Source organism: Populus euphratica, unplaced genomic scaffold (genome assembly GCF_000495115.2).
Source record: "Populus euphratica unplaced genomic scaffold, PopEup_1.0 scaffold215.1, whole genome shotgun sequence".
Classification (NCBI taxonomy): Eukaryota; Viridiplantae; Streptophyta; class Magnoliopsida; order Malpighiales; family Salicaceae; genus Populus; species Populus euphratica.
In genome coordinates, this window is record NW_011500098.1 from 47,641 (window position 1) to 71,289 (window position 23,649).

Consider the following 23,649-nt stretch of genomic DNA (forward strand, 5'->3'; position numbering starts at 1 on the left):
AAGAGAGAGCTGCAAGTGCAGCAAAGAGAGTTGAGAGTTAAGTATGAGAGGGTGTAATCCTCCTCCTCCACGTATTTGTTTTGTATTCTTTCTCTATCTCTAAATATATTGACTTCTCCCGTGGATGTAGGTGGTTTTGCCGAACCACGTTAAATATTATCTAAGTGTGCTTGGCTCTCCTATGAGCAAGTATCAGAACATCACCGGTCGAAATTCCCAACAATTGGTATCAGAGCGTTCGGTTTAAAGTGGTGTTTGATTTTGCTCAAAAATGAAAGTTGTCAAAATTGTATTTTGACCATACCACTATGTAGAGGAGGAAGAGACGAAGCCACTGGTGAAAACCGCGTCGAAATCGGACATCGAAAACTGTCGCACGCGCCGGCGGGGTGACTGTCCACGTCGGCAGTTCTGCACAGTCATCAGACACGTCACCTGACATATCAGCACTCTGACCAGTCAAAATGCCACATCATTAGGCACGTCAGCAGTTCTGCACAGTCATCAGGCACATCACCTGGCATATCAGCACTTTGACCAGTCAAACTGCCACGTTAGATTTGGTTGACATATATGTCCTACGTGGATGACACGTCATTATAGCCACGTCAGCTCCCTGGATTTTGATCCTGTGTGGCAGAGTCTACGTGCAACCGGTTCTGAGATTGAATCTGGGCCGTTTATCAGGCCAGAATAGTTTTGATCAAATCTTAGCCGTCTGAAGTGCGATTTGGATGATTTCAGACTTGTTTCCAGCTAATTTGATCATTCCGGATGCAATGGTATGGTCTGATCGTTGAGATTAAGATCATAAAAGGCAGTGATGAATTATTAAAGAGAGATTGCCCGATTAGGAGGCATCTGATGGTCATCATGGTGGTCGATGGAGCTGAAGAAGAAGAAATCACACATGTTTGCCCAATTACATATGTTGAACTATTATATGGGGAATTTTAATTGCCTTGAGGGAAGTTAAAATTGGAACACTCTGGACACTCGATCATTTGGACAATTTGAGGTGGAGAGTGAAATTTGATGAAGACCAATCTTGACGAATCTGAGCACTGGTAGTCTCGCCAGATATTGAGAAATCAGGTATAAAACCAGGATACCCCAGATCACTTGTAAAGGAAAGCCGCAACAAAGCTAGCAAATGGTTGTATATACGAAAAGATAGTACGATGGATAGATATGGCCTAAGAAGTTCTGGCTAGGAGATTGGGTTTTAAGCGGGACCATTGTGACCCCTCCAATCTTTCCTGGGAACTTGATTAGTGGAAGGATTATCCATACGGTACTATTTTCGTATATGTGACAGTTTGTTATGAAACTGTTGAAGACTAGCAGGATGACGGCATAAAGGAACAGTTGGGTTCCGTATGATCAAGGATTTAATGGAGTGGTGATTTCTCCAAGAAAGTTAGATTCGGTGACTATAATTTCTCGAGGGGAGAATTGATGAAGACCCTGATAATGGAAGAGAAATACAACAAAGGGATAAAGATTAGCACCCTATTTAAACTTGGATAGATGTTGTGACAGGATGAGCTGCTGTCAAACATAAGTAAGGAATAGGGAGAAATCTAGAGAACCAAAATTACACGAGAGCACATGAAGATTGTGTAGGAGTACCCGGAGGATCCAACGAGGTATTATAATGAGACAACAGGTGCAAGGAGAAGAAGAGTTCCCAAATGAAGCTCAGAGCAGAGACTATGAAAAAGTTGTACAACAAAAAGTCTCTTGTGCTCTTGATAAAGGCAACAAGCGAGGACCTTTCAATGCATGCAAGGATGGAAGGATGAGCTGTTGCAGATACACCTAATTGAGGGGGTGAAAATGCCTGTGATAAAAGGCGATCGCCTATGATGAAAGGCGAAGACACCAAACGGAGTTGGTGCGGGTGGAGCTGTTAAGCAGAAAAGGCGTAGAAGCTCCAAACATAGAAATTGAGGTGGAGGATTGCAAGGAGTATACCGCAACTTTCTCTTTCTATGTAATTAGTGGCAAAGAATTTATGGAGCCACTTTGAAGCATCTTAGCTGAAGGAGGATGCGACTGCCTACAAAAGGCGAAGACACCTTAAAGAGAAAGTGTGAGGGATATGGGATGAGCCCATGATCAGACCGCCGCATGACGACGAGTGGAGACACCTCAGAAGAAGGTGTGAGGGCCGTGGAAGGAGCCCAGTTCAGAACGCCCCAGAGCCAATGTGATGGCTAGGTATGAGTGGACAAATGGATAGCCAATAAAAGGGCTATGATGAGTATGGAGACAAATGCATGATTGACTTTCATGGATATTGCCCCCATGCTAAAGATCAATGAGCTAGAAGACATTTGCCTTGGACAATAAGTGGATGACTTGTGGAGCATTAAGACATGCCTTGGACAATAAGTTGACTCTTGTCAAGGTGGTGAGCTCGGTAATGGCATTGTAATACTCAGAGTATGAAGACAAATATGGATCAACCTTTTATGGGCTGCCCCCATGGTTAAAGGCGGAAAGCTACCTGGACTCTTGAGACTAAGAGCGAGAGACTCATGGAGAAGTAAGACGTGGTTCCTAGGGTGGAACAGAGGGCAGGCGCAACTCCTAGATGAGTAGACTCTTGGAAGAGTGGTGAACTTGTGATCATATTGAGATACTCAGATAATGACTATCACACTTGAAATATTCGTTTAAGGGGGTGTTGTAAGCCTTGATGTGAGGCTTGAGGAATCATTCCGGACTAAGCGTGGTTGATACGCTCGAAGGGGAATGTTGTTCCAGAGACAAGCGTAAATACTATTCAGATGTGATGTGGCAGACCATCTGGTTATAGTGATCCCTTTATGTGAGAAAAGGTGTGCTTAGGTCACTCTGATGATTGAAAGGTTTGGCAAGTACCTGTAAACTTGGCTACAAAAGCTCTCAAAATGGAAAGCTTGGAAGAGCGGCAAGATGCAAGCTTGTGTTGAAGAAGAATAAGGACAGTTGCCCCACATGAATGGCAAAGGGGGTGATTGTTAGGTTGGTTGCCATTAATGTGCAACAACCATTTGCTATTGCACCAACCATGTGCACTCATCCAAGATGTCAAAGGTTGGCAGCCACCATTGTTGAAGAAGAGTTGGAGTTGGCAGCCACCTTTGTTGAAGAAAAGCCTCCATGAATGCCTATAAATAGAGGCATATGCAAGAGAGCAAAATGAGTGAAGAGAATTATGAAAATGTGAAGAGAGTAGAGAGGAAGAGAGAGCTGCAATGGCAGCAGCCTTGCTGCCATTGCAGCAGCTGCAAGTGCAGCAAAGAGAGTTGAGAGTTGAGTATGAGAGGGTGTAATCCTCCTCCTCCATGTATTTGTTTTGTATTCTTTCTCTATCTCTAAATATATTGACTTCTCCCGTGGATGTAGGCGGTTTTGCCGAACCACGTTAAATATTGTGTTATCTCTAAATATATTGACTTCTTCCATGGATGTAGGCGATTTTGCCGAACCACGTTAAATATTATATAAGTATGCTTGGCTCTCCTATGAGCAAATATCAGAATATCACCGGTTGAAATTCCCAACAAAGGTGTGCTCTTCAATATTGCGGAGGAAATAATAAAGACATTAGGTTCCTAACTGCTCAGGAGGTTGCACTATGGTGGGGGATCAAAGATCAATTGTGCAAGCTCAATGCAACAGTTACCGGGATCAAGGCTGTGATTCAAGACGCTGAGGAGCAGGCACAAAAACAGAAACAAAACCATCAAATCGAAGACTGGCTCAAGAAGCTGCGAGAAGCTCTATATGATGCAGAGGATTTGCTGGACGATTTCTCAACACAAGTTCTGCGGAAACAGTTGATGTCTGGGAAAAGAGTATCGAGGGAGGTATGCCTTTTTTTCTCAAGATCAAACCAATTTGTGTATGGTTTACGGATGGGCCATAGAGTTAAAGCACTTAGAGAGAGACTAGATCGCATTGAAATTGACAGTCAAAAATTCAACTTTGATGTTTCAATTGTCAGGGAGCTAACTACCTCATCTGAACCTGAAATAACAGTTGGGAGAGAGAGTGACAAAGAGGCAGTTAAAATTTTTCTATTGAATTCCAACTATGAACATAATGTTTCTGTCATCTCCGTAGTTGGAATGGGAGGGTTGGGGAAGACCACACTAGCTCAACATGTTTACAATGACGAGCAAGTTCAGGCGCACTTTGGTGTGAGACTGTGGGTAAGTGTCTCAGGCGGCTTAGATGTTAGAAAGATTATCAAAGGGGCTGTAGGTACTGGAGATTCTGATGATCAGTTAGAGAGTCTGAAAAAAAAGCTTGAAAGGAAAACAGAAAAAAAAAAAGTATCTTCTCGTATTAGATGATGTGTGGGATGGTAAGGATGATGGTGAAAAATGGGATAGTTTGAAGGAGTTATTACCACGTGATGCAGTAGGAAGTAAGATAGTGGTAACTACACGTTCTCATGTAATTGCCAAATTCACAAGCACAATAGAACCACATGTTTTAGAAGGTCTGTCTGTAGATGAGTCATGGGATCTGTTTAGAAGAAAGGCTTTTGGTCCAGGTCGAGAGTCAAATTACATAGACGGAAGAATAAAAAAAAGAGATTGCAGAGAGGAGCCAGGGAGTTCCTTTGGTAATAAAGGCAATTGCGAGGTTAATGTCTTTGAAAGATAGAGCCCAGTGGTTGCCCTTTATCCAACAAGAACTTCCAAATAGGGTCCAAGATGATAACATCATAGATACCCTTAAGTTAAGCTACGATCCTCTTCCATCATATTTGAAGCATTGCTTTGCATACTGTAGCTTATTCCCGAAAGGTCACAAGATAGATGTAAAATATATGATTCGACTTTGGATTGCACAAGGGTTTGTTAGCTCTTCGAATTTGGGTGAGTGCTTAGAAATTGTTGGTCTTAGGTGCTTTGAGAGTTTGCTGTGGAGGTCCTTCTTTCACGAAGTGGAAAAGGATGGTTTAGATAACATAGAAAGTTGCAAAATGCATGATTTTATGCATGATCTTGCAACCCATGTCGCTGGTTTTCAGAGCATCAAAGTGGAGCGTGGACGAAATAGGATTCGTGAAATGACTCGGCACGTGTCATTTGACACAGAATTGGATTTGTCCCAACAAATTCCAATTCCTTTGCCTTGTGCAAAAAGTCTGAGAACCCTTATATTATTGCAAGGTGGCGAATGGGATGAGGGGCCATGGGTGTCAATTTGTCGAGACTTTAGGCATTTACGTGTGCTTGTTTTGAGTGATTTTGGAATGAAGGAAGTGTCACCTCTCATTGAAAAGATCAAGCACCTTAAATATCTTGATCTTTCAGATAATGAGATAGAGGCGCTTTCTAATTCTGTCACCAGTCTGGTAAATTTGCAAGTGCTCAAGCTCAATGGTTGTACGAAACTTAAGAAACTACCTAGGGATATTGGCAAGCTGATCAATCTGAGGCATCTTGATGTTGGTTGCTATCGTGATGGTGATTTATGTAAAAAGTTAGAGTATATGCCTCGTGGGATTGGAAAATTAACTAGTCTACAGACGTTGTCATGTTTTGTGATTGCCAAAAAAAGAGTCCTAAATCTGAGATGATAGGTGGATTGGATGAGTTGAGAATGTTAAATGAATTGAGAGGGAGGCTAGAAATAAGAGTCAAGGGATATGAGGGTGGTTCTTGTATATCAGAATTTGAAGGAGCCAGATTGATAGATAAAAAATATCTTCAGTCATTGACCGAAATGGTGGGACCCAGAGCTGGATAGTGATTCAGATATTGATTTATATTAAAATGTTGCCAAGCCTCCGGCCAAACTGGAGTCTTCAAGAGCTGAGAGTTGAAGGCTATGGAGGTATGAGGTTTCCAAGTTGGGTTTCAAATATCTCAAATCTTGCAAGGATTTGTCTGGAAAGCTGCAAAAGACTTAAGCATATCCCTCCCTTAGATGGAATCCTTTCTCTTGAAGAATTAAGTATTGTGGGATTGGATGATTTGGAGTACATAGATAGTGAGGGGGATAGAGGAAGAGGAGCGTCGACGTTTTTCCCATCCTTAAAGACACTTGTTATCTATGGTTGTTTTAGACTGAAGGGATGGTGGAAGAGATGGAGTAGAGATGAGATGAATGATGATAGTGATGAGTCAACAATAGAAGAAGGGTTGATAATGCTCTGTTTTCCATGTCTTTCTTCCTTGTTCATTTCTGAGTGTCCAAATCTGACTTCGATGCCGTTGTTTCCAACTCTCGATGAAGGTCTTTATTTGCGGAGGACTAGTTCAATGCCCCTACAGCAGACAATGAAGATGACATCACCAGTCTATTCTTCTTCTTCTTCTACATTTACCCGTCCTCTCTCCAAATTGAAGAGACTATATGTATTCAATTGATGATGGTTAGAGCATTTTCACCGTGAGGGTACTATTCTTAAATATAAAGGTTTTTAACAACTACCTTTCTTCATTTAATTTCTGTTGTTGTTGTTAATAATTTTACCTTTTTTTAATAAAACTATTATATTATTTCTATAAATATTGGTAACATTTTTTAATTAATTAAAGTTTCATTTGTTTTTTTGTTTAAATATTAATATTAAAAATAAATTTTTAAAAATAAAAAATATTAACTTAATATATTCTTAAATAAAAATTGTTTTTAAAAAATAAAGCTCTTACAAATGGGTTCAGCCCTCAACAAAACGACAGATTACCCCATCTCCCTTCCCTACCTGCACAAAGTAAAGCCTTCTCCAATCACCTAATCTATCGTTTTTTTAAAAAGAAAAAAATTGAAGGTTCTGCTTGTCTGAAACCAAAATTTCATGCTACTTTGGTTTCTGTTGAAACTAATGCAACTTCTGTTTAACCTTTTCTTGTCGGCCCCCTTTTGACATCTTTTTTGTGCAGGTATGGTGGTTGGACTGGGTTTGATAAATCCGAAAAGGTAATCAATGTTGGGATCGTCATAGAGGATGGAACAAGCTGGATCTGGAACAGTACTGAAGTTATCTCTTAATGCCTTTATGTTCTTGCTTTATGGAGTTTAGTCGATGAACATGTGTGTACAGAAACTAAATTTTATTCCTAAATAATAACACCTTGTCGCTGCATGCATTTGACAGTCTGGTTTTCTTTCCAATTTCTATTTTGCTTTATGGAATTTAGTCAATGAACATGTATGTACAAAATCTAAATTCTATGCCTAAATAATAAATCTTGATCCAATCCAGATTTGCAAATATTGGTTTTGGTTTGTGTTTAACACTCTTAAAAGGGCCATATGAGAATTTGCAAAGTGGAAATGGAGACAATATAAAGTATTTTTTTATGTCCTTTTCATTTCTCCTTCCAAGTTTGGTGCTGTTTTCAGGCCCTTAACATTTGTGTTTAACACTTTTAAAAGGGCCATATGAGAATTTTTCAAATGACAACCAGTTGTTTTCTCATTGAGGTATGTCATGCTTCCAAAAGTTGATATTTTCTTGAGGGATTTTTTATTCAATTTACAAGTCATTGTTGTCATGAATAAAAAATAAAATAATAAAAAAAAGTAGAAAAATAAAAATATAAAAAGTAGAAAAAATAAAAAAATATGTATGCATGAATAAAAATAATGTGAATTTATTAGTTTATTCACTGATGCCAGAATAGGAATAAAAATATCAGTTTAAATTTATATTATTTTATTTGTTGTATTTTATTTTATTTAGCTAGAAAAATAAAAAAAATATGTGCATGTATAAAAGTAAACTTATTTTTATTTATTTATTCACTGACGCCAGAGTCAGGAATAAAAAATACTGATTTCGATTTATTTTGTTTTATAGTTGTGTAATATTTACCAATGCCAAAGTTGAAAATATTCGTAGTTAAATATTTACTAGTACCAGAGTCAGGAATATTACATGCAAATCATCATAGTATAAACTGACAAAATGTTATTAATTTATAACAAAACCAACAATGCAGCCTGTCTCAATTAGGACGTTTAAGTGGTGATAGTATTTTTCATTTTCCATAACCAGTCTCGTACCATTAGAATCTCTATTGACCAGTTAAGGTTCCTAGTAATCATAATACTAGGTGGCGACACCTTAAACAAGACCATTCCCCATTAAAGAACAAAATGCTAGAAATCCGTTCTTTACAAAAATTATTTTTTTAAGGTCATCGCGGTATTGAGTGCGACAATGCATATCCAGTGTTTCCTTTTTGGTTGATTATGTGTGTTTTCTCTGGTTGAAGCTGCAAAGTAATACTTTGATTCATGCTCCGATCGTAGAATCATCAGTTCTCTCATGTGTGGTATGGATCAGGCAGACATAAGACATCCACATCAAATCATGTATTAGACTAAGTCGACTTACGTTATTTCAAATCTTTAATTTTCTAAACAAGTAAAGGCCTCACCTTTTAAAATAATATCTTTAAATAAAATTATCTTAATTCAAAAACGTCAGGTGAAATAATTTAATGTTCTGCTATCTGAACAAGCAAAGGCTTCTCTATTTTAAATAATCTATCCTTCTATCTACATGGTTGGAAAATCAAACAAATCAAGGGAGAATTGGAAAACATGACGTTTATGTTATTTTATTTTTTATACTCGTAGTGAAGAAATGGTACTGTAGTTTTTAAGAGGGCCAATAAGCATTCTGACATGATGAAATCTTGATTATACAATGGGGATGTAATGTATGTTCTTCTTGATGGGCACTAGATCATCATTCAAGAAAGGAAGCGCTTAGTTTTCTCTCTAAGGTATGGTTTTCATGAGCTTTGTATGTATATGAAGTTGTTCTTTTGCAGAGATTTCTTATTTAAGTTGGCAAGTTTTTGACTTGTTGTCAAACATTTGTGTGCAGGTTTCTCTTTTTAGAAACAGACACAGAGCATCTTCTGCTACTGTGGATTTGTTGTATTTTCCAGGGCAGGGACAAGCTTCAACGAGATTGCTTTTTTTTTTTTTACTGGTCATGCGCTTCCATTTTCAGAATTCCACAGTGCAGGTATTTTGAACTTAGGGGTGGTTAAGTATGTGCTACTGATAAGCATGTTTAAATTTATTGAACATAGATAAGTATAATAGTTTTCTACTTTTCCAAAGACCTTGTTGCTGCATTCATTTGACTTTCTGGTTTTCTTTCCAATTTCTATGAGCAATTTAGTGTCGAAGCATGTGAGTTTTATATGCATTAAGAGTATCCAATTACCCAAGTATTTTCTCTCTTTGAATTGAGTTTGATTTCATAATATGAAAATATGTTTGGTTACAATAGGCAAGTGATTTTCTGTTTTCACATGCTTCTGTCAAGTTGTCAGTGACCTTTCTAGCGGTGTCTATTTTTACTGAACTTTTAGAATTGAATCTTGGTTGCAGGAAACAGGTCAAAGGATATTGGATGCCGCCACAGATATTAGTTATATATTCACCGGGTGCAGTTCCAGTAACATTGAAGCAGTAAGCCGCGCTTCAAATTCAGAAGATGAAAAAACTGTTTGGAGAGTTACTGATTGATTCTCATTTGAGTCAACATTAAAAAATTTGAACTTTAAAAAAATAAAATAAAACTGTTTTAATAAAAATAATTAATTCGACAAACCATGATTTGACGTAATAACCTAATTAGCCATTCACTTTCTTCGATTAATTCCCGGACCGATAACTATGAACTCCCACCCCCCAAACGAAACCAGCTGGTGTCGTTTCGCCCGCGCGGGAAAAGGAAAACTAAAATCCACGATGGCGGGAATCCGTTATCTAATAAATTAAAAGTGACCCTCCTCTCCCTGTCTTCCATTCGCTAACAATTGACTCAGTCTTCCAAAACATTCACATTTCTAGGGTTTCAAAAGAACGAAAAAATGTTTTCAAGCAGCCAATTCGATGCCACCTCCTCCTTCTCCGGCGGCGGATTCATGCCTTCTCAATCCACTCAGCTCACCGATTCCACACCTTCTCCCGCTAAAGCAAGCCTTCTCTCTCTCTCTCTGTGTGTGTGTGTGCGCGCGTGTGTTTTGTTTTGTTTTGCTAATTTCTCTCCTTTTAATAATTGTTTCCCATTTTTCCATTCCGTAAACGAAAATTAAACCAAAAAGCAACTTATTTATCAGTGTTAGGTTTTTATAATTATATTTCCCGTGAAAGTGTGGGACAATTAAGTGAATCAATTGAGAAAGTGGAATGAAAAGATCCCTGTTTTTGTCGATCTTCGTGGTTTTGTAGTCGTAGTTGCTGTTTGGTTGCTGAGAAAGTATAGGAAAATTAAAGCACGCAACTGAGAAACTCTAGTATAATTTGAATTTGAGTGCTGGAAATGAAAAAAATTGTGTTTTTTTGTTAGCCTTAGGGTTATGGATTTTATGTTGGTTGTTTATTGGTGACAAAAATGGTGGGAAGAGAAATTAAGTAACTATTAATTATTGCCAAATGTCCAAGTTAGACTGTTTTTTTTTTCTTTTCATAATATTGTATAATTGTCAAAATTTTGTTCTGACAATTCCATTCCCTTTTCTTTTGTAAAAATTTCTTTGTTTGGCAATAGAGTCGCAATTCGTTGGGTGTGGTTCCAGTTACGGTGAAGCAGATAAGCCAAGCTTCTCAATCTGGTGATGAGAGGTCAAGTTTTGTGATCAACGGTGTGGATGTTACCAATGTAATCACTCTCAATTCCTGCTATATAAATATAGTTCTGTGGGTCTAAGCCTTAAATTTCTTTCTCCATTTGGTTTCTCTTTAACCATTTTCTTCCATTTCTTCACCTTGTTGGTGTAGGTTACGGTGGTTGGAATGGTGTTTAATAAAGCTGAAAAGTCGACTGATGTTAGTTTTGTCATAGATGATGGAACAGGCCGTATTGGTTGTAGAAGATGGTAATTATGTGCTTGCATGTGGAATTTATGTGTTCATACGTAATGAAATTGCTTGCCTTTAATCCTTTAAATTTCCATGCGTTGTTGTGTGCCAAAAACCAAATAATCAAACTAAAGTGTTGATTATAATTCAAAATTGGAGTTTTTCATTTGTTTTGAAGAGTAGTTTTGACGTGTGCTCAACACTTCTAATAGGGTGACCGAGAATTTTGAAAAATTGGAAATGGAGGCAGTACAGTAAGTTTCCGGTCTCTTATACATGTCTCTTGCCAAGCATCTAGCATGAGAAAAATCTGGTGTCATGTTTTTTCTGATGTGAGATCTTTTAACATTTGTTTTTTCCCATGCGAATCATTTTTCTATAGAGATGAAATGTATGTTCGAGTTATTGGACACTTGAGAGTTTTTCAAGATGTCAAGCAGTTGGTTGCTTTCTCTGTCAGGTATTGACCATACCCTTTAGTCATCATTGTACTTGTCTTTCTGAAACTGTGCATTTCATTCAATTTTCAATTTCCACTAATGATGACACTTGGAATTTGCATTGACAAAGCAACTTGGAGTTGACGAGGAGAGCTTTTTAGCCACATTTAACCACTTATTAAGAAATATTTTTCTTAAGAACCCTTCTTGTTGAGCGTGGCTTGGATGTGTTTCATAGTGGACATGATTGGTTTCTTGCATCAGTGTGCACGCTTTCATTATTTATAAATTCACTGCAATCGTATTGTTCTTTTTATTATTGCAGGACCGTGACAAACTTCGATGAGATTACTTTTCATTTTATAGATTGCATACATTCCCATTTGCAGAATTCCACATTGCAGGTATTGATCTTGGAGCGGATGAATTATGCACTATCAATAAAGTTTATGAAATGATTTGAGAGCATATTGTGTTTTCTGTTGGTTGGTTGTGTGAATTGTTTTCAACTGAATTTGCAGGGTGGAACTTCAACTCAGCCTCATATGGTAGAATCATCAATGAACACTTCTGTGCGGAATGGTCAGACATTCACATCAAACCTGGTATGGGACTGCCTCAAAAAAACTTTTTTCAATGTCCTGGTTTCCAAATGTGTTTGGCATAACATTCTAGTTTCCTTTTCCCAGATGTCCAAGCAATTTGATGTTGATGGGCTAAAGGATTGTGATCAATTGGTTCTTGATCGTCTGCAACAGTCTTCAAGCATGTGAGTTGAACATTTAAACTCTTGACTCCATGCAGCTTCTTTCTCCTTGAAATCTCATGTTGTCTGTGGTTGCCTTGCCCTTTCTTAGTGCCACCGTATTTGATTGCGTTTAATATATCAAGTTCTATATGGTTCTCATTCTCTTTTGTCCTCCAGCTGTAGACTGCTAATTTGGAATTGTTCCTTGTTTCATTGGAGTTCTATTTGTTTAAAACATCACCCTGCCCCATGTCATGGACAGATGCTCTTTTTCTGTTTTAATCTGTTGCTACTGAACTTGTTTTTAATTTTTTGAGCAGTCCATTCATTTTTTTCTTTTGGTTTCTATTTTTCAAAAACACATGCAGTGTGTACTGACTGCTATGGACAATTAATGTTTTGCAGCGTTGCTTGGAATAGCTAGCCATGTTTTGCAAACACTATTCTGACTGCTATTAAATTTTAATCTGCTAATACTGAACTTACGTTTAGTTCCTTTACGAATGTTGAGCGGGGTTCTTGGTTGCAGTGGACAGGAAAAAGGGATGCACATGGATGAACTTTGCCAACAGCTGAAACTTCCCATGGAGAAGATCAAGTAACCTCTCACTCTCTCTATCTCCCCTTCTCACCCTACATTATCAAGTAATTCCTTTTATCGACCTTTTCTTTTGTCTTGGCCAGGGAATCTATTAGATCACTTGAAGATGAAGGTTTGATATACTCTACAATTGACGAGTTTCACTACAAAGCAACCTGATGAAGTTCACAGTATTTTGGAATGCTACCCAGTCTACAATGCTGTTGCGAGTTATTTTGTCCCTTCTTTTGAATATTAACATGTTCGTTCTTTTGAATATTAACATAACAGCCTGTAGATATTTATTTGTTTCTATGTTAAAATCTTAAGTGCAGGGATCTGGACATGTTGTTATCGCTAAATCATATATAGAATTTCACAACATTTTGATGTTTTGTTTAGATTCCTAAATGACGTGCTGCTTGGAACTCTAAAAGAACAAAGATTATGGTCTGATTGATTTTTTAAAGCAAAGAAAGTTCTAGTTGAGTGCTGTCGAATCAAAGGATTGATTTGGAGTTTTTGATACCTGGAGTGTTTGGGACAGTTTGGAATTTATTTTACCTGAGGAAAGCGCATCGAAATCTCTTTTGATCGTATTGTTAGGGGGGGTCTGTATTCACTACTAGGCATTTTGCTTCTTTTGATTTGTTTCAGTGAACAGATAATGAAGCACCCTAAGCAGGCCGAAGCCCCCATGAAAAAGAGAAGCCATGATTTATAGCTTTGGTGGCCTATCCTTCAACTAAAGGCATTAGCGTACTAAACATCTTAATATTATCCTTAACATAATTGAAATCTTAAGTTAACAAGTTATTAATTATGGCTGATGGCTGGATATAATAGCAATGTACGTTTCGAAAGATTGTGGCTTCCCTATATCTTAACGTTTTGATTCCAATATTTGAACCTAGAAAATGATTAAACTTCATTAACCAACCCTTTAAAGCTTATATGCCATTAATATGTAGCTATTGAACTTGTTTCTAGCTACAGCTTTATGATTTCTGAGCAGTCCATGAAATGACGAGTAGCCCTGAACTCCAAATGAACAAATGAAGGTTCCTGTAATGATTGATTTTTTAAAGCAAAGAAAGGAACTCGTAGCCAATGAAGAGATTGATTTGGAGTTTTTGATACTTTGAGTGTTTTGGAATGGTTTGGAATTTCCTTTACCTATGAATAAAGCACCAAGAAGAATTCTTTACATTCACTACTACTAGCTAGGGGCATACCCTCCATTAAAGGCACTTGCTTCTTCTGATTGGTTTCAGTGACCGATACTGTAGGATCCCAAGTACGCATAAGCCCTTGAAAAAGGGAAGGCATCTTCCATTATTGCTTCCACATAACTGAAAATCTCCATTTAACAAGTTAATTTGGCCCTCATCTTTCCTTCATCAGTACTGTATATATAGCTATAACCCTGGATTGATGTCATTTTTTGAATAAAGTGTGAGGAGCAAGGTTTCTGGCCCGAGTGATTCATTAAAGCAAAGCAATAGAAGCAGTACTACCAGTTGAGTGATTTGGAGATCGAGAGATCAGTGCATGCAGGCCTTCTTATAGCTTTAGTCTTATCTTCACGTAAATGAAAGCATCAGCATCTCCTTGGGAAGTATTCGTTTTTTCATTACGTAAGGCATACCCATTACTAAAGACATTCGCATCGTAAATCTCATTTTGAAAGGTTAAACATAATTGAAATCTCATGTCAAAAAATAATTTGGCTTTGCTACTTGAAACATCCCTTGGATTTGTCTTTCCCTTTTTAGCAAGGCTAAGTCATACAAGTCTATTGGTGTGACATTTAAAATGAAGCAAGGAATAGAGATTGCTTTTTAAAAGCAAAGAAAAGAAATACCTGCCTGTTGAGTGCAGATTGGTTAAAGGATTTCGAGATCATGAGAGTACTTGCAGAATCTCTAATAGCTTTGAGTGTTTTGGAGATTTTCGAATCTTATTATCTCTATAAATGAAGCCCGGAAGCCTGTGGTTTTCCGCACGCTCTTCTCAGCAACATAAACATTCTTCTAGCATCCAAACCGATCATCACCGCTGAAACGAAGAAACACCTCAACCACCCCAGCCACACACCTTTTCTTTAAATTTTTTCCCTTTCTTTTTTTGTGTTTCCCTCCTCCATCCACTCCTTTTTGAACCTGCAAAGAAAAAATGGCTGAAGGTGTGCTTTTCAATACTGCGGAGGAAATAATAAAGACATTAGGTTCCCTAACTGCTCAGGAGGCTGCACTATGGTGGGGGCTCAAAGATCAATTGCGGAAACTCAATGACACAGTTACCAGGATTAAGGCTGTGATTGAAGACGCTGAGGAGCAGGCACAAAAACACAACCATCAAATCCAAGACTGGCTCATGAAGCTGCGGGAAGCTGTATATGATGCCGAGGATTTGCTGGACGATTTCTCAATACAAGTTGTGCGGAAACAGTTGATGCCTGGGAAAAGAGTATCGAGGGAGGTAAGCCTTTTTTTCTCAAGATCAAACCAATTTGTGTATGGTTTACGGATGGGTCATAGAGTTAAAACACTTAGAGAGAGACTAGATGGCATTGAAATTGACAGTAAAAAATTCAACTTTGATGTTCGTGATGAGGAGAGAGCTTCTTTGACCATGGTCAGGGACCAAACTACCTCATCTGAACCTGAAATAACAGTTGGGAGGGAGAGTGACAAAAAGACAGTTAAAACGTTTCTGATGAATTCCAACTATGAACATAATGTTTCTGTCATCTCCGTAGTTGGAATGGGAGGATTGGGGAAGACCACACTAGCTCAACATGTTTTCAATGATGAGCAAGTTAAGGCGCACTTTGGTGTGAGACTCTGGGTAAGTGTCTCAGGCAGCTTAGATGTTAGAAAGATTATCAAAGGGGCTGTAGGTACTGGAGATTCTGATGATCAGTTAGAGAGTCTGAAAAAAATGCTTGAAGGGAAAATAGAAAAAAAGAAGTATCTTCTTGTGTTAGATGATGTGTTGGATGGTAAGGATGATGGTGAAAAATGGGAGAGTTTGAAGGAGTTATTACCACGTGATGCAGTAGGAAGTAAGATTGTGGTAACTACACGTTCTCATGTGATTGCCAAATTAACAAGCACAATAGAACCACATGTTTTAAAAGGTCTGTCTGTAGATGATTCATGGGATCTGTTTAGAAGAAAGGCATTTCCTCAAGGCCAGGAGTCGGGTCATGTAGATGAGAGAATTAGAAAAGAGATTGTAGAGAGGTGTTGTGGAGTTCCTTTGGTCATAAAGGCAATTGCGAGGTTAATGTCTTTGAAAGATAGAGCCCAGTGGTTGCCCTTTATCCAACAAGAACTTCCAAATAGGGTCAAAGATGATAACATCATAGATACCCTTAAGTTAAGCTACGATCCTCTTCCATCATATTTGAAGCATTGCTTTGCATACTGTAGCTTATTCCCGAAAGGTCATGAGATAGATGTCAAATCATTGATTCGACTTTGGATTGCACAAGTGTTTGTTAGCTCTTCGAATTTGGGTGAGTGCTTAGAAATTGTTGGTCTTAGGTGCTTTGAGAGTTTACTATGGAGGTCCTTCTTTCACGAAGTGGAAAAGGATAGATTTGGGAACATAAAAAGTTGCAAAATGCATGATTTTATGCATGATCTTGCAACCCATGTTGCTGGTTTTCAGAGCATCAAAGTGGAGCGTGGAGGAAATAGGATTAGTGAAATGACTCGGCACGTGTCATTTGACACAGAATTGGATTTGTCCCAACAAATTCCAATTCCTTTGCTTTGTGCAAAAAGTCTAAGAACACTTATATTATTGCAAGGTGGCGAATGGGATGAGAGGCCATGGGTGTCAATTTGTCAAAACTTTAGGCGTTTACGTGTGCTTGTTTTGAGTCATTTGGGAATTGAGGAAGTGTCACCTCTCATTGAAAATATCAAGCATCTGAAATATCTTGATCTTTCAAATAATGAGATGGAGGCGCTTCCTAATTCTGTCACCAGTCTGGTAAATTTGCAAGTGCTCAAGCTCAATGGTTGTGATAACCTTGAGGAACTACCAAGAGATATTATTAAGCTGATCAATCTGAGGCATCTTGATGTTGGTTGCACTCTTGATGAAGATTTATGTGAATATTTAGAGTATATGCCTCGTGGGATTGGGAAATTAACTAGTCTACAGACATTGTCATGTTTTGTGGTTGCAAGAAATAGGAGTCCTGAATCTAAGATTATAGGTGGATTGGATGAGTTGAGAATATTAAATGAATTGAGAGGTGGCCTAGAAATAATAGTCAAAGGATACGAGGGGTCTTGTATATCAGAATTTGAAGGAGCTAAATTGATCGATAAAAAATATCTTCAGTCGTTGACCGTACGGTGGGACCCAGAGCTGGATAGTGATTCAGATATTGATTTGTATGATAAAATGTTGCAAAGCCTCCAGCCAAACTGGAGTCTTCAAGAGTTGAGAGTTGAAGGCTATGGAGGTATGAGGTTTCCAAGTTGGGTTTCAAATATCTCAAATCTTGCAAGGATTTGTCTGGAAAGCTGCAAAAGACTTAAGCATATCCCTCCCTTAGATGGAATCCTTTCTCTTGAAGAATTAAGTATTGTGGGATTGGATGATTTGGAGTACATAGATAGTGAGGGGGATAGAGGAAGAGGAGCGTCGACGTTTTTCCCATCCTTAAAGACACTTGTTATCTATGGTTGTTTTAGACTGAAGGGATGGTGGAAGAGATGGAGTAGAGATGAGATGAATGCTGATAGTGATGAGTCAACAATAAAAATGCTCTGTTTTCCACGTCTTTCTTCCTTGTGCGTTTCTGATTGTCCAAATCTGACTTCAATGCCGTTGTTTCCAACTCTCGATGAAGGTCTTGATTTGCGGAGTACTAGTTCAATGCCATTACAGCAGACAATGAAGATGAAATCACCAGTCTCTTCTTCTTCTTCTTCTTCATTTATCCGTCCTCTCTCCAAATTGAAGAATCTAGCTATGTGGTTCATTGATGATATGGAATCTCTTCCGGAAGTAGGGCTGCGAAATCTCTCTTCTCTTCAACAGCTATGGATTTCGGGATGCGGAAGATTGAAGTCTCTGCCACTGCCTGATCAGGGGATGCATTCTCTTCAGAAATTAGAAGTCTCTTCTTGCAGAGAATTGAAGTCGCTATCAGAATCTGAATCTCAAGGGATGATACCCTACCTTCCCTCTTTGCAATTGTTAAGAATCGATGACTGCAGTGAAGAGGTGAGCGTAAGAGCGAGAGGATGGGGAAAGGAGAGGGAGGAGGAGTGGCCTTCTAACATTAAACACATTCCAGATATTGTAATTGATGGCGACTACATTCAAAAGGAGGGTCGCTATTTAAAGGGTGAAGGATTGAGATGGTACTACTAAGGAGTATTTTCACCGAACATACATACAAACACTTACACACGAGTGTGTATGAAAGGTATTTAACCTCTCCTTTCCTTCCTTCCTTTATTTTCTTTTATTTTTATTATTCCATACTCCCTCTCTCTCTCTCTCTTTATTATTAGAGCATTTTCACCGTGAGGGGACTATTCTTAAATATAAAGGTTTTTAACAGCTTTCTTCATTTAATTTCTCTGATTATTATTATTATTATTAATCCCTGCTCTTTCTCTATATTTATTTATTTCGCTGCATGCATTTGACATTCTGGTTTTCTTTTCAATTTCTATTTTGCTTTATGGAATTTAGTCGATGAACATATGTGTACAGAAACTAAATTCTATGCATGCCTAAATAATAAATCTTGATTCTTCCTTCGTTTACTCTCTCTCTCTCTCTCTCTATTTATTTTGTATTAGACTAAGTCGACTTACATTATTTCAAATCTTTAATTTTCTAAACAAGTAAAGGCCTCACTTTTTAAAATAATATCTTTAAATGAAATTATCTTAATTCAAAAACGTCAAGTGAAATAATTTAATGTTCTGCTATCAAAACAAGCAAAGGCTTCTCTTTTTTAAATAATTTATCCTTCTATCTACATGGTTCGAAAATCAAACAAATCAAGGGAGAATTGGAAAACATGACATTTATGTTATTTTATTTTTTATACTGGAAGTAAAGAAATGGTACTGTAGTTTTCAAGAGGGCCAATGAGCATTCTGACATGGTGAAATCTAACTTGTTGATTATACAATGGGGATGGAATGTATGTTCCTCTTGATGGGCACTAGATCATCATTCAAGTTGTCGTATGGTTTTCATGAAGTTGTTCTTTTGCAGAGATTTCTTATTTAAGTTGGCAAGTTTTTGAGATATGGCTTGTTGTCAAACATTTATGTGCAGGTTTCTCTTATTAGAATCAGACACAGAGCATCTTTTGATACTGTGGATTTGTTGTATTTTCCAGAGCAGCGACAAGCTTCAACGAGATCGCTTTTTTTTTTTTTTTACAGGTCATGCGCTTTCATTTTCAGAATTCCAAAGTGTAGGTATTTTGATCTTAGGGGTGGTTAAGTATGTGCTACTGATAAGCACGTTTAAATTTATTGAACGTAGATAGATAAGTATAATAGTTTTCTACTTTTTCAAAGACCTTGTTGCTGCATGCATTTGACATTCTGGTTTTCTTTCCAATTTCTATAAGCAATTTAGCGTCGAAGCATGTGAGTTTTATATGCATTAAGAGTATCCAATTACCCAAGTATTTTCTCTCTTTGAAATGAGTTTGATTTCATAATATAAAAATATGTTAGAATTGTTAGAAAGAAAACGAAAGATAGATTGTGAGGTTATAAATGAAAGGAAAAAAAAGAAAGTAAAGGAAAAAGTAGGGGGTAAAGGGCTAAAGCTTATGGCGAGTGATGAAATTAATAAGTATGCATAAATCCTATTGTTTTTGGATGCTTTTATGTATGAAGAATTTCTTTAAAGGCTTGCCGGATTTTCAGAATATATATATGCATAACCTTAGTTTTCAATGGAAACTTCAAATGATGATTGCTAAATAAGAGTATGACCATTAAAGATTGAAGCATTATGTGTTTTTTAAAGTGAAAGATATGTTTTAGCCCAAATATTGTGTTGATATAATTGCACATGATATGTGAAAAGAAGAAAGCTTGCTTTACATGAAATAGTGGCCACCTATATGCTACATATGCTACCATTGAGTAGTATATGGATATGAGATATGGACATTCAATTGTCTTACATTTTTTCTTATGCAAATATTATGTCGATATGATGTTAGGCATACATGTTGAAAACTTATGAAGTTTCCCATGCTTATCTCTTTAATCATTCACTGGGTTATCTCATTAGTAGTTGATAAATTATTTTCATAGAATCAAGATGAGGTCGAAAGAGGGCTCAAGAGATAGGCTACCAACCGAAGAGTCTTTGGAGTCCTAGCTTGAAGTTTAACATAGTGATGCTATTGTATCTTTCATAGGTTAGCTTTTGAGTATGGGTCATTACACATGTAAACGTATCATGATTGGACTCTTTTAGCGTGTAATTGATCAATAGGATAGCTATGTGCAAAGATGTAAGATAGAAGTGAATGATCAAGACAAGACAACAAGATGTCATATAAGTTTGTTTAATGGACAGCAGGTTGACAAGACAACAAGATGTCATATAAGTTTGTTTAATGGACAGCAGGTTGTGTATGCTTATAAATACATGTCTGGTAGGTAAATTTAATTGATTAGGTAACAATAAGAAGCAATTAGAGAGGTTGGTTTACTTAACTAACTTAAAGCACAATTCTAAAGTGAATATAATCAAAGATACTAAGATGCATTACCAAAGTAATTCGGAGAGGGGTGTGACAGCTAGCGTCAGAAGTGAAAGAAGTAGAAGTTCAACTACACTTTGTGTAGCCTTCACCCATTAAAATGAATCAGATGGTACTATTCAGCATGAAAAAATAAAAACAGAAAGCACTTTTTTTAAAGTATACATGCATGCATATATGGTTAAATGCTTAAATGTTACAAGATGCGGATATTAATTCAAATTTCAATTCCAATGCAGCTTATAACCTAAATTGATAAGCACTGCAGAACCCTGAGTAAATATCCAAATGTGGCATACCATTCATGGAACCACAGTTTAGCAACACATCAACCATTGCTGTGAACGCAGTTCGATCAATAACTAAATTCCGATGCATTTTCATTTCAGAGACAATCTTCAGAACTGATAGGAGATCCTTGGCACCACCAAAGCCCTGCAGAGGAAAGGAAAGCAATAAAACAGCTAAAAGATCTATTTTTTAACTGCAATCTCCGACTCACACACAAGAAGATCAATAGGCCACTTCAGCAGTAAAATAAGCACGCCATTTTGTTAAATGGTTTTTGAACACTTTGGTAAATATTCTAAATTCTCAAATTCGAATTTCCACAAACGCCTCATCACAAAATAAAGTATATATGCACAATTCACTGACCTGAAGTAATGTTGTGTAAGTGACAACATCCGGATAAAGCTTGGCACGACTAAAGTTTTGTGCTTTGTCCTGAAAAAGATCAAGGGTTTAATAATTTAAGTCAACTAACGTAACTTCTTGAGCAACAACCTAATTTCTTGTATACAGAGGCTCTAAACTGACCTTTCAAATGCATGCTTGTGACCTTCATTTCGTCAAAGAATTGCATTGCAGCATCCAATTTCCCAGTCTTCACACATGCAGATATCAGAGTACTATAGGTGAGCCTGTCAGGGGTTAATCCTAACTCCAAAATTTCATCATGCACAGGCAAGGCATCTTGAGGACAGCCAGCACTTATATATCCCTGAAAGTTCAAAGAGAAAGATGTTTAAAATGATAACAAATACTAGATATTTGTTTCTCAATGGAATGCCATAAGACCCAAAAGTACAGATCAGTGCTCAACCTTCATTAATAAGTTATATACCAAGATGGAAGGATTGCAGCTTTCATGAAGCAAATAACCATAGCGGGCTAGAAGACCCTTAGCTCGGCGTATATCTCCTGCACTACAGCAGTGCAAATGCAGCAATATAAATAAGCTCATGATTTTCAAAATATCAATAAAAAAAAAACCCATGTTTGTAGTGAGACCACAATAAGTAAATAGATTTACTAATACAAGCAACGAAAAGGCAATTTGTCCAAGATATTTCAAATTTGGGCTCGATGTCCTATCATGAAATGGTAATCCTAATCGAACACAATCCAATCTATCCAGTTTTTCAAGAAAAGCTCTTAACAGTTTCAAGTGCTACCACTAAAGAACCTGGAAACAAAACAAAGCCCATAACTTCATCTCTTATTTTACAAACCTGCTGAAATTAGAGCATTTAAGAGACCAAATATCATCGGAGCCGACAACTTTGGACTTCCAACAGCTGTACCCATTTCCGCTGATTCCAATATCTGAAATGCTTCATCAATTCTTCTAGCCACACCCAAACCCTATCGAACAATAATTAGAGTAATAGTCAAACTAATATGAAATCAAAAACAAAAGTTACGAAAACAGAACACCCCATTTCAAATTCAAGTACCTTCAACAGAGTCCCATAAAAGACACCATCAACCGCAGAACTTCCTGACTTGCACATTTCATCAAACACCTTAAGAGCAGACTCGGTATCCCCGCAATGCACACAAGCTTCCATCACCGCATTCATAACTATCGTATTTAACTTCCCATACCTTCTCTTAGCACTCTCGACTTCCTCAAAAATCTGTTCCAATGGCCTTCTTCTAGTCAGCTGAACTTTTCGAAAGGTAAGGCGTTTAAGACTATGATGAGGCTTGTGAAACCTACGACGAGTGGGTGTAGAGGAATAAGAGAAGGTGATTTTGAAAGTGGGTAATGGGTTTGATGATGGGAACTTAGTAGAATAGAGGGAGAGAAGATGATTTTGCATGGAATTGCTGGTGATGGTAGTAGTGAAAAAACCCATTAATGATCAGCCATGGAAATGAAGGTGGAGCTTAGAGAGGGAGAGGAGAGGGAAAAACGGATAACGTATAATGTGTGGGCAAAGATGGAAATTGATGGCGGGTAAGTAAGTGGAGGACGCTAAAGTCAGAGAAAGTTTTGTGCTCCAGAAATCAAATTACGAACTTAAAACTTGTTGATACACTAAGTCAAATTTGGGGTTTTTTCTTTGTTGTAGAAACTAGTTTTGACTTGTTTTTAACATTAAGAGGGTGCATGAGCACTTTGACAGTGGAAACGTAGACAACAGAGAAAGTTATCTGTCCTCTTCATTTCCCCTGCTAATGCCAGGTGGTATGATTTCTTTAACATTTTAAATCTTCTGATTATACAATAGGGACAGATTGTATATTCTTCTTAATGGGCACTTGAAAGTCGTTCAAGACGTGAAGCAGTGAGTTTTATCAGCAAGGTATCTTAGGATGTCATAAGCTCCCTCCCTCCCTCCCTCTTTCTCTCTCTCTCTCTCTCTCTCTCTCTCTCTTATTGTGGAATTTAATTAAATTAAGTAAGTCCATGTAATCTATAGAAGACAAAAATAAATAGAATTCTTGGTATATTTAGAGATGAATTATTGACATAATTAATGGAGTTATTGATGTAATGAGTAAAATATAAGTCGAGATTAGTTGTTGTTATAATTTATAGCATAATTGGTGCCATAATTTATATAGTATTTGTTATATCACTCTTGTCTATAAATAAATAATGATTTTAAGTTTATTTTACACATCAAGATAGATAAAAGAAGAGGAGGGTGAAGAGAGAGTAATATCACAAAGTTATGAGGTATTTGTGAAAAATCAAGTGATGTGTTTTTTTTTAATAATGAAAAGACTTTTAGTTATTTTTTTATTATATAAAAGAAGTTGTAATTTTTACATTACTTAGTAAATTTTTTTTATACTTGTCCATGAATATAGTTTAATTGGATGAATTATGTATTTTATTTTATTATATTACTTGTTTTTTGTTTTTACATGCATGCAAATATCCTAATACACACACACATATATATATATATATATATATGAAGTTCCTTTTCATGGATTTCTTAGTTGGCAGATTTTC

General features: G+C 37.2%; 4 protein-coding genes and 1 long non-coding RNA gene across 6 annotated transcripts; 3 read left to right on the top strand and 2 right to left on the bottom strand.

The window, feature by feature from the left end:
* Positions 1 to 4,648: 4,648 nt before the first annotated feature.
* LOC105109396 (putative disease resistance protein RGA4) lies at positions 4,649 to 6,380 on the top strand. The gene is made up of 2 exons (XM_011004110.1): positions 4,649 to 5,474; positions 5,722 to 6,380. Exons 1-2 carry the CDS (start codon positions 4,649 to 4,651, stop codon positions 6,378 to 6,380), a joined length of 1,485 nt encoding a protein of 494 aa, XP_011002412.1.
* Positions 6,381 to 6,768: 388 nt separating this feature from the next.
* Positions 6,769 to 18,548, bottom strand: LOC105109343 (uncharacterized). Its single transcript, XR_839230.1, has 2 exons — positions 18,385 to 18,548; positions 6,769 to 7,073 (listed from the first exon to the last, which is right to left on the bottom strand). It is a non-coding gene; the product is annotated as an uncharacterized LOC105109343 (long non-coding RNA).
* Positions 9,642 to 13,102, top strand: LOC105109342 (replication protein A 32 kDa subunit A-like). Its single transcript, XM_011004031.1, has 10 exons — positions 9,642 to 9,959; positions 10,535 to 10,645; positions 10,765 to 10,862; positions 11,058 to 11,099; positions 11,228 to 11,305; positions 11,611 to 11,689; positions 11,807 to 11,890; positions 11,975 to 12,054; positions 12,563 to 12,631; positions 12,718 to 13,102. Exons 1-10 carry the CDS (start codon positions 9,855 to 9,857, stop codon positions 12,791 to 12,793), a joined length of 822 nt encoding a protein of 273 aa, XP_011002333.1. The 5' UTR covers positions 9,642 to 9,854; the 3' UTR covers positions 12,794 to 13,102.
* Positions 14,634 to 19,011, top strand: LOC105109341 (putative disease resistance protein RGA3). The gene is made up of 2 exons (XM_011004030.1): positions 14,634 to 18,071; positions 18,941 to 19,011. Exon 1 carries the CDS (start codon positions 14,789 to 14,791, stop codon positions 18,014 to 18,016), a length of 3,228 nt encoding a protein of 1,075 aa, XP_011002332.1. The 5' UTR covers positions 14,634 to 14,788; the 3' UTR covers positions 18,017 to 18,071; positions 18,941 to 19,011.
* A 1,210-nt stretch (positions 19,012 to 20,221) lies between these two features.
* On the bottom strand, positions 20,222 to 22,958 carry LOC105109340 (pentatricopeptide repeat-containing protein At5g10690-like). 2 transcript variants are annotated; one of them, XM_011004028.1, is made up of 7 exons: positions 22,136 to 22,958; positions 21,911 to 22,043; positions 21,502 to 21,599; positions 21,238 to 21,399; positions 21,054 to 21,122; positions 20,696 to 20,831; positions 20,222 to 20,482 (listed from the first exon to the last, which is right to left on the bottom strand). In XM_011004028.1, exons 1-7 carry the CDS (start codon positions 22,538 to 22,540, stop codon positions 20,463 to 20,465), a joined length of 1,023 nt encoding a protein of 340 aa, XP_011002330.1. In that variant the 5' UTR covers positions 22,541 to 22,958; the 3' UTR covers positions 20,222 to 20,462. The 2 variants fall into 2 exon arrangements, with proteins under 2 accessions (XP_011002330.1, XP_011002331.1); XM_011004029.1 differs by lacking the exon at positions 20,222 to 20,482 and having other exon boundaries at positions 20,743 to 20,831; positions 21,216 to 21,399; positions 22,136 to 22,957.
* Positions 22,959 to 23,649: the final 691 nt, after the last annotated feature.

What these genes read in the sequence shown, in the direction of transcription:
- LOC105109396 (XM_011004110.1), top strand. Translation starts at nt 4,649, where the DNA reads ATGTCTTTGAAAGATAGAGCCCAGTGGTTGCCCTTTATCCAACAAGAA. An exon ending in TGTTGGTTGCTATCGTGATG is followed by an intron (nt 5,475 to 5,721) that starts GTGATTTATGTA and finishes AAATATCTTCAG; the next exon opens with TCATTGACCGAAATGGTGGG.
- LOC105109342 (XM_011004031.1), top strand. Translation starts at nt 9,855, where the DNA reads ATGTTTTCAAGCAGCCAATTCGATGCCACCTCCTCCTTCTCCGGCGGC. An exon ending in TTGGTTGCTTTCTCTGTCAG is followed by an intron (nt 11,306 to 11,610) that starts GTATTGACCATA and finishes TTATTATTGCAG; the next exon opens with GACCGTGACAAACTTCGATG. An exon ending in AGACATTCACATCAAACCTG is followed by an intron (nt 11,891 to 11,974) that starts GTATGGGACTGC and finishes TCCTTTTCCCAG; the next exon opens with ATGTCCAAGCAATTTGATGT.
- LOC105109341 (XM_011004030.1), top strand. Translation starts at nt 14,789, where the DNA reads ATGGCTGAAGGTGTGCTTTTCAATACTGCGGAGGAAATAATAAAGACA.
- LOC105109340 (XM_011004028.1), bottom strand. Translation starts at nt 22,540, where the DNA reads ATGGGTTTTTTCACTACTACCATCACCAGCAATTCCATGCAAAATCAT. An exon ending in AATTCTTTGACGAAATGAAG is followed by an intron (nt 21,123 to 21,237) that starts GTCACAAGCATG and finishes GATCTTTTTCAG; the next exon opens with GACAAAGCACAAAACTTTAG. An exon ending in CTTACACAACATTACTTCAG is followed by an intron (nt 20,832 to 21,053) that starts GTCAGTGAATTG and finishes TTTCCTCTGCAG; the next exon opens with GGCTTTGGTGGTGCCAAGGA.